We start from the raw sequence: 12,509 nt of genomic DNA, 5'->3' as shown, positions 1-12,509 counted from the left end.
TTACACATTACTGTAACATCTTTCTTTTACATAAGAAGATCAACTTGTTTGGTTCTAGTTTTTTTACTCTCACCATGTGACCCATAAAAACACTTTGTGAACTAAATTGTTTTTATGTCTTAAATATGAGTTTGAATCCCTCCCTCCCTGACAGGTGGAGTCAATGCAAAGTTTAATATTTTCAGGTCCTATTTCTGTGACTGTGACAAGCTGTCATAGTATGAGAATCACACTGAAACATGATGGACTACAGATCTGGACTTCTGTGTTTTATCATCTGCTTTTCAGGCAAGAAAAACAATATAGGGAACCTTCAATCTGTTTTTGTGAAACTATTTATTGAAAAAGAACTATACTTACTGTCCTTGTTTGCTTTACAGGTGTTAATAGTCAGACTCTGAGAGAATCTGAACCAATGGTTAAAAGATCAGGAGAGTCTCACAAACTGACCTGTACAGCTTCTGGATTCACATTCAGTGACTACTACATGCATTGGATCAGACAGGGTCCTGGGAAGGGACTAGAATGGCTTGCTGTTATCAATAATGGTGGTGGTGGCACAGCCTATTCTCAGTCAGTCCAAGGCAGGTTCACCATCTCCAGAGACAACAGCAAAAATCAGCTCTATCTGCAGATGAACAGCCTGAGAACAGAAGATTCTGCTGTTTATTATTGTGCTCGAGAGGCACAGTGACTGAAGTCTGTTCAGCAGCTGTACAAAAACCTCAGCTTCCTTCACATTTATCTGAGAGGAGCCTTCATTTTGATAGGTAGAAACCATTGCAAAATATTTTTTGAAAACGTAACATCTAAAAAACAGGAAATATAGCGGGGTGTGAGAAAACCACTTTAAGTTTTTTTTTTTATTGTAAATAATTGTGTATTTCTTTTTTAACTACTGCAAATAAAGAGTATGAAAAAAGAAGCTTATGGTACAGGACTGTTGTGTAATTTATTATTAAAAGGAAACCAAACCTGTCGTTAGGGAGGGGGAAGCATGTTTTTTTTTTTTTTTTTTTTACATGCTTTTTTGCAGTTTGGGAAATTTTACAAAAAGGTACATACAAAAAGTTTAGGTTTTCTTGTTGTGTTTTGACTTACATTTGGATCATGGAGCTGAATCAATCAATCAATCAATCAATCAATCAATCAATCAATCAATCAATCAATCAATCAATCAATCAATCAATCAATCAATCAATTATAATTCTAACAATAATAATAATAATATTATTAATACTTTACAGTATTATTATTGGTACTTCTTATTACTATTACTATTAGCATTCTTATTCAATAAACTATCAGCGCCGTACCAGGGTCCCATAAGTCTGAATTTTTTTTAAATGTCAGCGCCGTACCAGTGTCATGAAAGTGGGAAAATTTGTGTCCAAAAAATCCTTCCACAGAGCTGGGACCATTTTAGCCCAGCTCAGGGTGTATAAGTTTGGATGTTTATGGGTGAATTTCCCCTTGTAGATGCTTATTTCCATAGTTTGGTTCCTTCCACCTGCTGGGTAAGAAATCTGTCTTTTTCCCGGGCTCCCCAGGAGGGTGTGAGGGAGCTAGAATTTTTCTAGTTATTGCCGTGGCATGGATAGGCATAAGGGGTTAAAGGCCTAGCTGCATCAGTCCCTGAAAGCAGAGAACAGACCTAAACAGCTTTAAACATCCAGGACCCTGGTATGGCGTTGGACTTAGTTTATTTTCTAAGTGTAAACTCCATACCAGGGGTCCGAGAACCTGCTGTTTCGTACTGCTTGGTTTAGTCCGTGGGGGGTGCTTAAGAGTTGCTGGAGGTGCAGGTTCCTGGAGGAGACAAAGTGTTTGTTGTTTGCCGGGAAGAGAGTTGGAGGTTTTCCCCTGGATGTGATTGATAATGCAGAGTGGAGGAGCTGGGAAGCGGTGGGGCCGATGATGAGGCTTCTTATTAGTTTGACTAAAACTGAAATTATTATGATCACCAAAAAAGTATTATCTGAAATCACTGCCTTTCAGAAAAATATGAAACATCCCACTATGAAACAAAACTGTATGAGCTGTGCTTGCCTCATAAGTCTGAGTTTGAATTTCTCCTCCCTGAAAGGTGGAGTCAATGCAAAACTTTATAATTGATTTCTTATTTGTGTGAATGTGACAATCAGTCAGAAAACAAAAATCACACTGAACCACAATGGACTACAGATCTGGACTGCTGTTTTCTATGATCTGCTTTACGGGTAAGAAAATGGTGACAGAATTTCTAACTTTCTTTATGAATCAGTTAACTGAAAAGAAAAATACTTTGTTTGCTTTACAGGCATTTACTGTCAGACTCTGAGAGAATCTGAACCAGTGGTTAAAAGACCAGGAGAGTCTCACAAACTGACCTGTACAGCCTCTGGATTCACATTCACCAGCTACTACTTGGCCTGGATCAGACAGGCTCCTGAGGAGGGACTGGAATGGCTTGCTTTAATCCATCCTAGTGGTAGCACCTATTATTCTCAGTCAATCCAAGGCCGGTTCACCATCTCCAGAGACAACAGCAAACAGCAGGTGTATCTGCAGATGAGCATCCTGAGAACAGAAGATTCTGCTGTTTATTATTGTGCTCGACGGGCACAGTGACTGAAGTCAGTTCAGCAGCTGTACAAAAACCTCAGCTTCCTTCACATTTATCTGAGAGGAGCCTTTATTCTGACAGGAAAATCTCTTTATGCTTAAGGCTCCAACAATGTTAGTATGAGAGGTTAATTAATTTCAAGTAATTTTTTTCATTATTAATGTTTTTCTTTTTATGTTTTAACTTTTTTACAGTAAGAGTTTGAGCGGAAGAAACTCCTTGTCAAATTGTAATGCAGACATTTGGTGAGGAAAATTGTGTTTTTAGGAAGAAAAAAATAATCTAAACTATTAACATAACTAATTATGTCATCCATTTTTGATTGTATGTACTTTTAATGAAATATGGTTTAAAACCAAAACCTTTCTTAATGTTTAAAACAGTAGGCTGTGCAATACAAGAATTTTAGCCTCCATTTTGGAAAAAAAAAAACAAAAAAAAACACAATGGCTCTTTTTCCACACATGAGGAGCAATCCGATTGGTTTCTATTATTTCCGTTTTGTTTTTTGTTTTTTTCTATCATAGATGACCATGAAAAAAAATATCACAACCCTTCCTCAACTTTTTAAAAAACTATTACATGTCACTTAAAGTTAACAATTTAAAAAGGTGCTCAAGCAAATGCATTTTTAATCAGTTAAGTAAATGCGTGCAGATTCTCCTCTCCCTTTGCAAAGGCGAATCGAAGCTTCGTTGTCCAGAATTTTTTTATAACACTCCATCACATTTAAGTTCCCTGCACTCGAATTAACGGACCCCGGGGGGAAAACCACTTACAGTGTTTTCAACAATTTCCTTACAAAATGATTCTTCAAACTTTTGCAAATGAGGATAATTGTATTGCAACTACACATTCTATATTTTAGAAATGAAAAAAAAAAACGTTTTTGTTTTTATAACCTCTAGGCTTTTTTTTAATTAGTTATTATTTTGTTTATTTAATCTGTGTATCACTTTCATTCAATATATTCTGTTTTCAATATACATAAACCTGCCTTACATAAACATATTCATTGTTGATTAGTAACACTGTGCAATGTTGCTCCTTGGAGTGTGTGGTTATTCTACTTTCCCATTTTTTCATACATCTCCACTTAATTAGAAGATCTCTTTGTAAACTTGCACAATGTCAGTGAAGCTGTTTTATTTCAAAATATATTTCTAGATGTTCTTTTATTACGTATATTCTACAAAATAAAGAGTAGACCTAAACTTTTTTATTTGGTATGTTTTGTCTTCAAAGCCTTTAACCCATCTCTGCATTTAACCCATCCCCTTATGGAGCAGTGGGCTGCCATTGTCCAGCACCTGGGGAGCAGTTTATTATAATGTTCCATCTGCCAATCTGTTTATTAAAAGTAGAACAAAAGAAGAGAAACTCCTGGCAGCTTCTGAGTAAAGACCAATTGTATTATTACTAACCCACCAGATGAGGCGCTCTTATACCATAAATGATATTGAATGATAGACTTATTATGTGTTACATTTAAAACTAACCTTTTTGAAATATAATACATTTATAGGATAATCTACTTTTAGTATGGCCCTCATATCTCTGCTTTGTTTTTAACCATGCTCAACCTTCTCTTTAGAAGTTTATTTTTTTTTAGGTGCATTTTTTACTGTTATTAAGTTTGTTCATGAGTGTTTTATTTCTATTTCCAAAGTTTTCTCAGTGTGCTACATAATTAGGGCAGTTTAAGTGAATACTTTCATTAAAAAATAACTCAGATAGAGCTCATATTGAAATGCAAATTGCATCCAGCTAAGATCACTCTGCCTGCCTGTTAATTAAAAGTTGAAAGAGTATAATTCTTAGCTTCAGCTTCAGTATCGAGATAATGATCAGACAGTCTGTCTCCAGATAGTCTGTCTGTCTTTTAACTTTATTGAAATTGCTTTTTTTCTGTGAATCTATCTCCTATTTTTACTGGTTCTTTACTTTCCAACAGTATTTACCACCACCTCAGAGAGGAAGAATCCTAAAGAAATTACATTTTAGCCAGTAAGGAGCGCAGTGGGTCTGACATCTAATAGGAAAACCAATGGGAGGGATGAATACTGAATGATTCAACTAAAAAAGTTCATTAGAAGTGTTGATAGATACACAGAAAATACAAAAAACAACAGTAACAGCACAATGTATTTTACTGGTTACACACAGTGGTAAAAGTGTGGCTATACAAAAACTCACTTAGACAAACATTAATGACAGTATAACTTACGGCTGTGATGTTACGTCATTAATTCTTGTTTGCTGACGTTCCATCATCGGAAAAGAATTAAATCACTTATCTTCTAAAATAATTTCAGGATGGTGAAGCTAAAATAATCTCTCTGAAAAAAGAACATTCAATACAGCATATTTGTTTACATTATCATTAACTACTTAGTAAAAAATCTAAAATGGATTTAATAAAAGAATCCCTCTGTCATTCAGCAACAACAAAAGAAATATATTTCCCTCTGTTTTGACCTAAACATTAATGCAATGAGTTCTGAAGCTTACACCTGCATTTACTATATATTGTATACTAAACATTTTCCTTCTAGAATTATTAATATTATAATTATCATTATTATTGACTGATTTCTAATTTCAAAAACATGAAGCTCTAGCAGAAGTTCAATTGAAGAAACTCTGACTTACCTCCATCAATCAGAAGCCGATCCGTCTCTGAAGCGAGCCAATCAGCTTCGAACTACTCCACCACGAAGCCCAATCAGCGTCCTGCTTCCACTTTATAAACTCCCTCAAATCTCACCACAGTCGCTATCCTGCAATCGCAATGTCGGATTTCGATTCAGACGACAATTCAATTTTCCCCGCTCGGAGAAGCTCCCGTCTAGCCGCTCTCATCTCCTTCTTCCGCGTTACACTCCAAGGGTATATTGCCAGGCTCCGACCTAGACTCTGCTCAGATGCCTTAACGACCCTCCCTCTTACCTCCTCGTGATTCATCTCCCTCGCCTTCCGCTCTTCAATTGCTCCGATTCCCGGCCGCAAAAGACATGCAAGTCCTCCGCTCCCCTCGCCAGGCGCAGAAGGCCTCCCGGATCTGTCCCAGCAGCAGTCACCGCTACGCCCGCTCCTTCTCATCGTTTCAATGCAGCCTTGGACCTTCTTCAGCTTCCTGATTCATAGCAGCTCCCCCGTCTAGTCCTTCTGGCGTTTAACAGCTCTCTGCCTCCCTCCGCTCCACCGGACTCTCTCACTCAATCCTTCGACGCTGTCCGCACGCTCCAAACGTGGAAATCCCTGCACTGCCACGTCATCCCTGCCGCTGTCTGCTCAGACGGACCTCCCCCTCCCCTCATTCACATTAGGGAACGCCCGCCGGGCCAGCCTTAGGTAAGACGTATTCAACCATGTTTTCATTCATAATTTTCTATCTATTTGAGTTTGCTCTTATGCTTTGTCTGCCTCTATTCAGGCATACTTATATTAACATGCATGCTGATATTTCCACTAGCCTCGTTCTAAATTATTCAGGGGAAATATTTTAATTTAGTCTTCTTATTCTTCCCTCCCCTGAAGTTGATCAGCAGGTTGCATCAGCAGGTGACGTCACAGTTTTCCTTAAATCATCCGATCTCCGTCTACCAGAGATCTTTCTATTGGCCAATTCAGCATCTATCGCGATTACTTAGAGCTTCTGCAGGAGGCCCATCCGAATCAGTCTGTCCCCGCCGTGCACGCTTTATATATATCGTACCTCAGTCTTAGCAGCCCGTCATCTTACCACCCCTTATTATTACTTCTGATTATCGTTCTGTCTTCTTCTTCTTCTTCTTCTTCAAAAAAAAAAAAAAAATACAAAACTGATGTTCTCCATCAGTCATTTCTAAATGCCAATTGCGCTCCTTGCTAGGTCAGCTATTTGCCATGCGCTTATTTCTTAAGGCCGCTCTTTCATTCCCAGTTGCTTGATCCGGCAATTTCCATCCCTCTCCTTGGTCAGATTACTGAACGTAGGCTGCCGTTCGGATCTCCTGGTCAGACTGCTTCTAAATTGGAACGAAATTTCTTTTCTATGTCGACATTATCTATCTCCTGCCATGCTTCAAAAATTTTACGGATGCTGCATCCGTAGGTTTTGGGTGGTTCTTCAGGACAGGTGGTTCGCGGGTTCATGGCCTCTTATTCACACCCAATTATGCTTGTGTGAGGTCTACCCTTAGCTAGCTTGCCATCGTGGGGCTTTGGGAAGGAATCGCGTCCGCCCACTGCGATAACTTCGTAGTAGTTGAAGCCACTAATAAGTCACTCCTCCTCCCAGTCTCTCATGCCTTCATCAGAAGCATAACCGGAAGCAGTCACTAACGTTTCATCATCTCGGCGCGTCATGTTTCAGGCATTCAAGCACTTTCATTCGCCCAAGGGTTACCCTACGTCCACTCATGGTCCTTCACCACCTCAGGATACTCTTAGAATCATGTGGCCTTCCCTCTAGTAGGTAATCTGGGCATTCGTTCTGGACCGAGCAGCTGCATCGCAGCTACTCGCGGGGTTCTGAGGCTTCCCTCAGCTCTGGGCCGATGGTTCACCAGCTATACCTCATTCATCCGCCCAGAACTCTCACCAATTCTCGCAGCTCAGCGCTCTCTCTGCCTCTAGGTAACTCTATTACAAATACTGGTGGTGGTTCAACTCATTCTCATAATTTTCTGACCTAAACACGACCATCCTCTAACTCATTTTCTACTCGCACTCCTTATCAGTTTTCTTCATTATTCCCTGCTTCATGCAGTCTTCCATGCTGTCTCCTTGCTATATTCATGCTGTCTTCATTCTGGCTCGCATTCATGCAATCTCACCTTTATGACAGGCATTTATATGCATTCTCCTATGTGTCACATCACGTCTGGTCTGTGTCTCGTCATGCATCCTTGACACCATTTAGCATGCATTCCCTAATGCATCAATTCTTCATATATGTTATCATCCGCAAGAATCATCCGCAAGATCATTATCAGATTCATCCGCAAGATTCATTATCAGACTCATCCGCAAGATTCATTATCAGACTCATCCGCAAGATTTATTATCAGACTCATCCGCAAGATTCATTATCAGACTCATCTGCAAGATTCATTATCAGACTCATCCGCAAGATTCATTATCAGACTCATCCGCAAGATTCATTATCAGACTCATCCGCAAGATTCATTATCAGACTCATCCGCAAGATTCATTCCCTAATGCATCACATGCTCCCTATCTGTGTCTCGTCGTGTCTCGTCATGCATCCTTTACGCCATTTTGCATGCATTTTCAATGCACCAATATGCACCATGTCTGCGTCTCGTCATGTGTCTGTATCCCGTCATGTTATATGTTCTATATGGACTCATCCGCAAGATTCATTATCAGACTCATCCGCAAGATTCATTATCATCATCATGGGTAAATCATCATCATCATAATCATCATCATGGGTAAATCATCATCATGGGTAAATCATCATCATGGGTAAATCATCATCATCATGGGTAAATCATCATCATCATCATCATCATCATCAGTAAATCATCATCATCATCATCGGTAAATCATCATCATCATCGGTAAATCATCATCATCATAATCATCATCATCATCACCATGGGTAAATCATCATGGGTTCATCATCATCATCATCATGGGATCATCATCATCATGGGATCATCATCATCATGGGTTCATCACCATCATCATCATGGGTTCATCACCATCATCATCATGGGTTCATCATCATCATCATCATCATGGGTTCATCATCATCATCATCATGGGTTCATCATCATCATCATGGGTAAATCACCATCGGTAAGTTTTCGGCGTCAACAGTGGTCGCCATCCTCATCAACAACCTGGCTCGGTAAGTTGTTCGCAAACCTTCTCAGCATTTCATTACGCATTCTTTATTCTGTCCCTAGTGTATGCCCTACGAGCATACGGACTCTCCGGCCTCGACCTCGGCTTTTTGGGGGAACATCCCTATTCACATTCATCTACTCATGCATGTTAAAGCATAATTCAGCATGAATGTTCCTGCCGAGGTCTGAGTGCCAAAGACTATTCTTTCTTATCAATAAATTCTTCTAATTATCTTTTCTCTCTGTGTGAGTTATTTCAGATTGAAATGAAGCTCTAGCGGAAGTTCAATTGAAGAAACTCTGACTTACCTCCATCAATCAGAAGCCGATCCGTCTCTGAAGCGAGCCAATCAGCTTCGAACTACTCCACCACGAAGCCCAATCAGCGTCCTGCTTCCACTTTATAAACTCCCTCAAATCTCACCACAGCCGCTATCCTGCAATCGCAATGTCGGATTTCGATTCAGACGACAATTCACCCACCTCCATCCCCTTCTCCGCCATCGCAGCTGAATCATCCTCCATGACACGACTTCACCTCAACCTCATCAGAGAGTATTAATCCCAGTTGTCACCATCCCTCGTCTCATCGCATTGGTCCGGCAGAAGACCACCATGTTGAGCCCGGTTCTGCCAGAGGTTTCTTCCCAAAGGGGAGTTTTTCCTCTCCACTGTCGCTTCATGCTTGCTCATCATGGACAGTTCACGGTACCTGCATCACCGAGCAGGACCTCTATATCCCGAGTCTGAGTGAAGCCCCGGCGTCAGCTCCCTCAGTCTTCTAGTCCCACAATTCTGCCCAGCAGATCACCTTGTCAACCAGCTCGGATCAAACCACCACCAGTTTCAGGCCGGGGGGAACATCCCTATTCACATTCATCTACTCATGCATGTTAAAGCATAATTCAGCATGAATGTTCCTGCCGAGGTCTGAGCGCCAAAGACTATACTTTCTTATCAATAAATTCTTCTAATTATCTTTTCTCTCTGTGTGAGTTTTTCAGATTGAAATACCTTTGGCTAATTAATGAGGCCATTTCCTTAAAAAAACAAAATACTATGCCTACGGTATGATAAAGAATCTTATCATGAATTACTGTATTATAAAAATATATTTAAAAAAAACTCATCAATCATAAAAAAAAATGTGTAACTCTATGAACTACATTTTGCCTACCTCATAGATCAAAATTTGATTCCTCCGTCACTAATGGGTGGAGTCAATGCAAAGTGTAATGATTTCCAGCTCTATTTGTATTACTGTGACAAAGAGTGAGAGGGCAGGAATCACTCTGAAACATGATGGGCTACACATCTGGGCTGCTGTTTTACATCATCTGCTTTACAGGTGGAAAATTATGAAAAAAAAAAAAAAAGTCATATAACTGTTTTCTGACATTGACTGTGTTTATTAATTGTGTTACTTTACAGGTGTTCATTGTCAGACTCTTACCGAATCTGAATCAGTTGTTAAAAGACCAGGAGAGTCTCACCAGCTGACCTGTAGAGCCTCTGGATTCACATTCAGCAACCACTGGATGGCCTGGATCAGACAGGCTCCTGGGAAGGGACTGAAATGGATTTCTTATATCAATAATGGTGGTAGTGGGGCATGGTACCCTGATTCAGTCCGAGGTCGGTTTACCATCTCCAGAGACAACAGCAAACAGCAGCTGTATTTGCAGATGAACAGCCTGAGAACAGAAGATTCAGCTGTTTATTATTGTGCGCGAGAGACACTGTTGCTGAATTCAGTTTCGCAGCTGTACAAAAACCTCCAGTTCTTTAAAAGTAATGTAAGGGGAGCCTTTATTTTGACCGGCAGAATCCATTGTACTATGTTGTTTAAAAGTTTGGGGAAAAGAAAATGTACTATGATTAAATTATGGGTTGCGAGAAAAATAAATTTGCCAAATTCTTTTTTATTTTAAATGTCTTTGATTTTCATTTGAACTTCTGTAAATAAAATATTTTGACAAAAAACAAACTTCCTATATAGATTTAATTATAATTATATTAAATTATACTTATTTATTGGAAAATATATGTTACTTTGTTTATATGACGGGGTTTACAAAATCTACGAAACACTTTTTGATCTGAATCATGATTGTTATTAATTTTTGAACTTGTTTAAAACAAACTTCTACTGCAAAATTTTTATTAGGATCAATGTGTTTGAAAGAGTTGATAATGATCTAAAGTATTACCATAAATTACTTAGTGAAACCTCTTATGACCCTATGTCTCAGTTAGAAAATATAGTTTTAAAAGTCCAATCCAATCAAATCCAGCCTTATCTGTGAAGCATTTAAAATTTTCCCAGGTATCAAATTGCTGTACTGCGAGCAACAGGGTAAAGATTAGGGAAAAAAGATATAAAAAAGTAGAGTAAAAAATAACAAAATTGTGTATTTAAAAACAAGCAATCTGGCAGGCTAAAATCAAATTTCCTCAATGGAAAGTGATGCCGCATCATAAAAAAGTGATGGATTACTGTTTTTAAATGTTTGGGTTATTTTTTTTAGAAAAAAAGGGGGTTTATTTTTGCCAGTTAGCTTCACTCAGAAAATCTAGGCTAATCTGGCTGTGAAATTTAAGCTTGGCATTTACTTTAACATACTTAAGGCTCCAAAAGTGAAACTACTGCAGAAACTGTGAAAGAAAAAAACTAGTGATAAAAAGCAGCAAAATAAATCTTTTAATCTTGTGTTTCATTAGATTTCACGGTTTAGAAGTATAACTGTAGTTTGTTGTTCTGAATTTTACCCTGTTTGAATCTGAACACCGACAGAACACCCGAAACATATTATTACTCTGGTTTAATTATTTTGGTTCAGGTTAATCTGTGTTTAAGTAAATTTAGTGTTTTATTTAGACTTAGACTTAAACAACTTTTGATTGTCATTTTGTAAACACAGAGTGCAAACAAAACGAAATTTTGTTTTCTACAGCTTTCAGACATCAAATGAACATCAGCTTAGCAGTAAGATGAATGTTTCCATTCCATAAAGCTCAGCAATGATCAAATGCAAACAGTGTGGGAGAAAAAAAAAAAAAACATGGTGCAAAAACACATTGATATGAAAGTTCAGAGCATTTCAAGACAAATACATATGGCCAAAATATGCATTATTTTTGTTTGGTATTATCAGTTCGATGCAGAGTCTGTGACTTGATTTAGAATTTTCAACAGTTCAGTAGTCTGATGGCGGTGGGGAAGAAGCTGTTGTGGAATCTGCTGGACCTGCATTTAATACTTCGAAGTCTCTTCCCAGGGGGCAGCGGGAGGAACAGTCCATAGTGGGGTTGTGAGGGGTAATTCATGATGTTACAGGCTTGGGACACGCAGCGCTGGGATGAAATGTTTCTAATGGAGGGAAGAGAAGCCCCTATGTTGTTCTGTGCTGTTCTCACTACTCTCCTCACTTTCTTCCAGTCTGAGGCACTGCAGCCTCCACACCACACAGTGAGACAGCTGGTCAGAACGCTCTCTATGGTGCTTCTGTAGAAGGTGGTGAGGATGGGTGGGGGCAGGTGGGGTCTCCTGATCCTCCGCAAGAATTACATTGCTTCTGTGCCCATTTGACCAGTGAGGTGTCGTTTACATTCCAGGTGAGGGTGTCTGTGATGTGCACCCCCAGGAATTTGGTGCTCATCACCACCTCTACAGCTGAGCTGTTGATGACCAGTGGAGCGTGGTTAGGCCGGTTTGTCCTGAAGAAGAACCAGCATTTATTATGATTTCTCTAATTTCTTATGTATATTCTCATGTATTTGTGACAAGGCAAGGGCCAACTCTTGGTGATTTTCAGGGTGGTGGCTCTTTATTGGATTTGTGGTGCATTATTTCTGTTATTTGCTTTGCATTCTTTTGTTTATGGTATATGGTCACAGGGCTAAGCTTTTGAACTGTTCACCATTAGTGTACAGCAAGTGATGTAAGGGAAGTTATATTGTGATTGAATGTTGTAAATGAAATGGATGGAAGTGCCTCCTACTTAAGATTGATTCTGTGTGAAACATTAATGTGGGGTTGTTGC

General features: G+C 39.2%; 3 gene segments (V, D, J or C); all 3 read left to right on the top strand.

Annotated features, from left to right (window-relative positions):
- The first annotated feature begins 239 nt into the window (after positions 1–239).
- LOC119781757 lies at positions 240–1,284 on the top strand. The segment is given in 3 exon segments: positions 240–288; positions 381–683; positions 1,247–1,284. Coding segments are annotated over 3 exon segments (390 nt in total).
- An 889-nt stretch (positions 1,285–2,173) lies between these two features.
- Positions 2,174–2,610, top strand: LOC119781714. The segment is given in 2 exon segments: positions 2,174–2,219; positions 2,300–2,610. Coding segments are annotated over 2 exon segments (357 nt in total).
- Positions 2,611–9,765: 7,155 nt separating this feature from the next.
- Positions 9,766–12,369, top strand: LOC119781754. The segment is given in 3 exon segments: positions 9,766–9,814; positions 9,898–10,212; positions 12,317–12,369. Coding segments are annotated over 3 exon segments (417 nt in total).
- The last annotated feature ends 140 nt before the right edge of the window (positions 12,370–12,509 follow it).

The sequence above is a fragment of the Cyprinodon tularosa genome, unplaced genomic scaffold (genome assembly GCF_016077235.1).
Source record: "Cyprinodon tularosa strain WSP-4 unplaced genomic scaffold, ASM1607723v1 ctg181, whole genome shotgun sequence".
In the NCBI taxonomy this organism is placed as follows: domain Eukaryota; kingdom Metazoa; phylum Chordata; class Actinopteri; order Cyprinodontiformes; family Cyprinodontidae; genus Cyprinodon; species Cyprinodon tularosa.
Note: the sequence above shows the minus strand (reverse complement) of the source record. Positions and strands in the feature narration are given on the sequence as shown.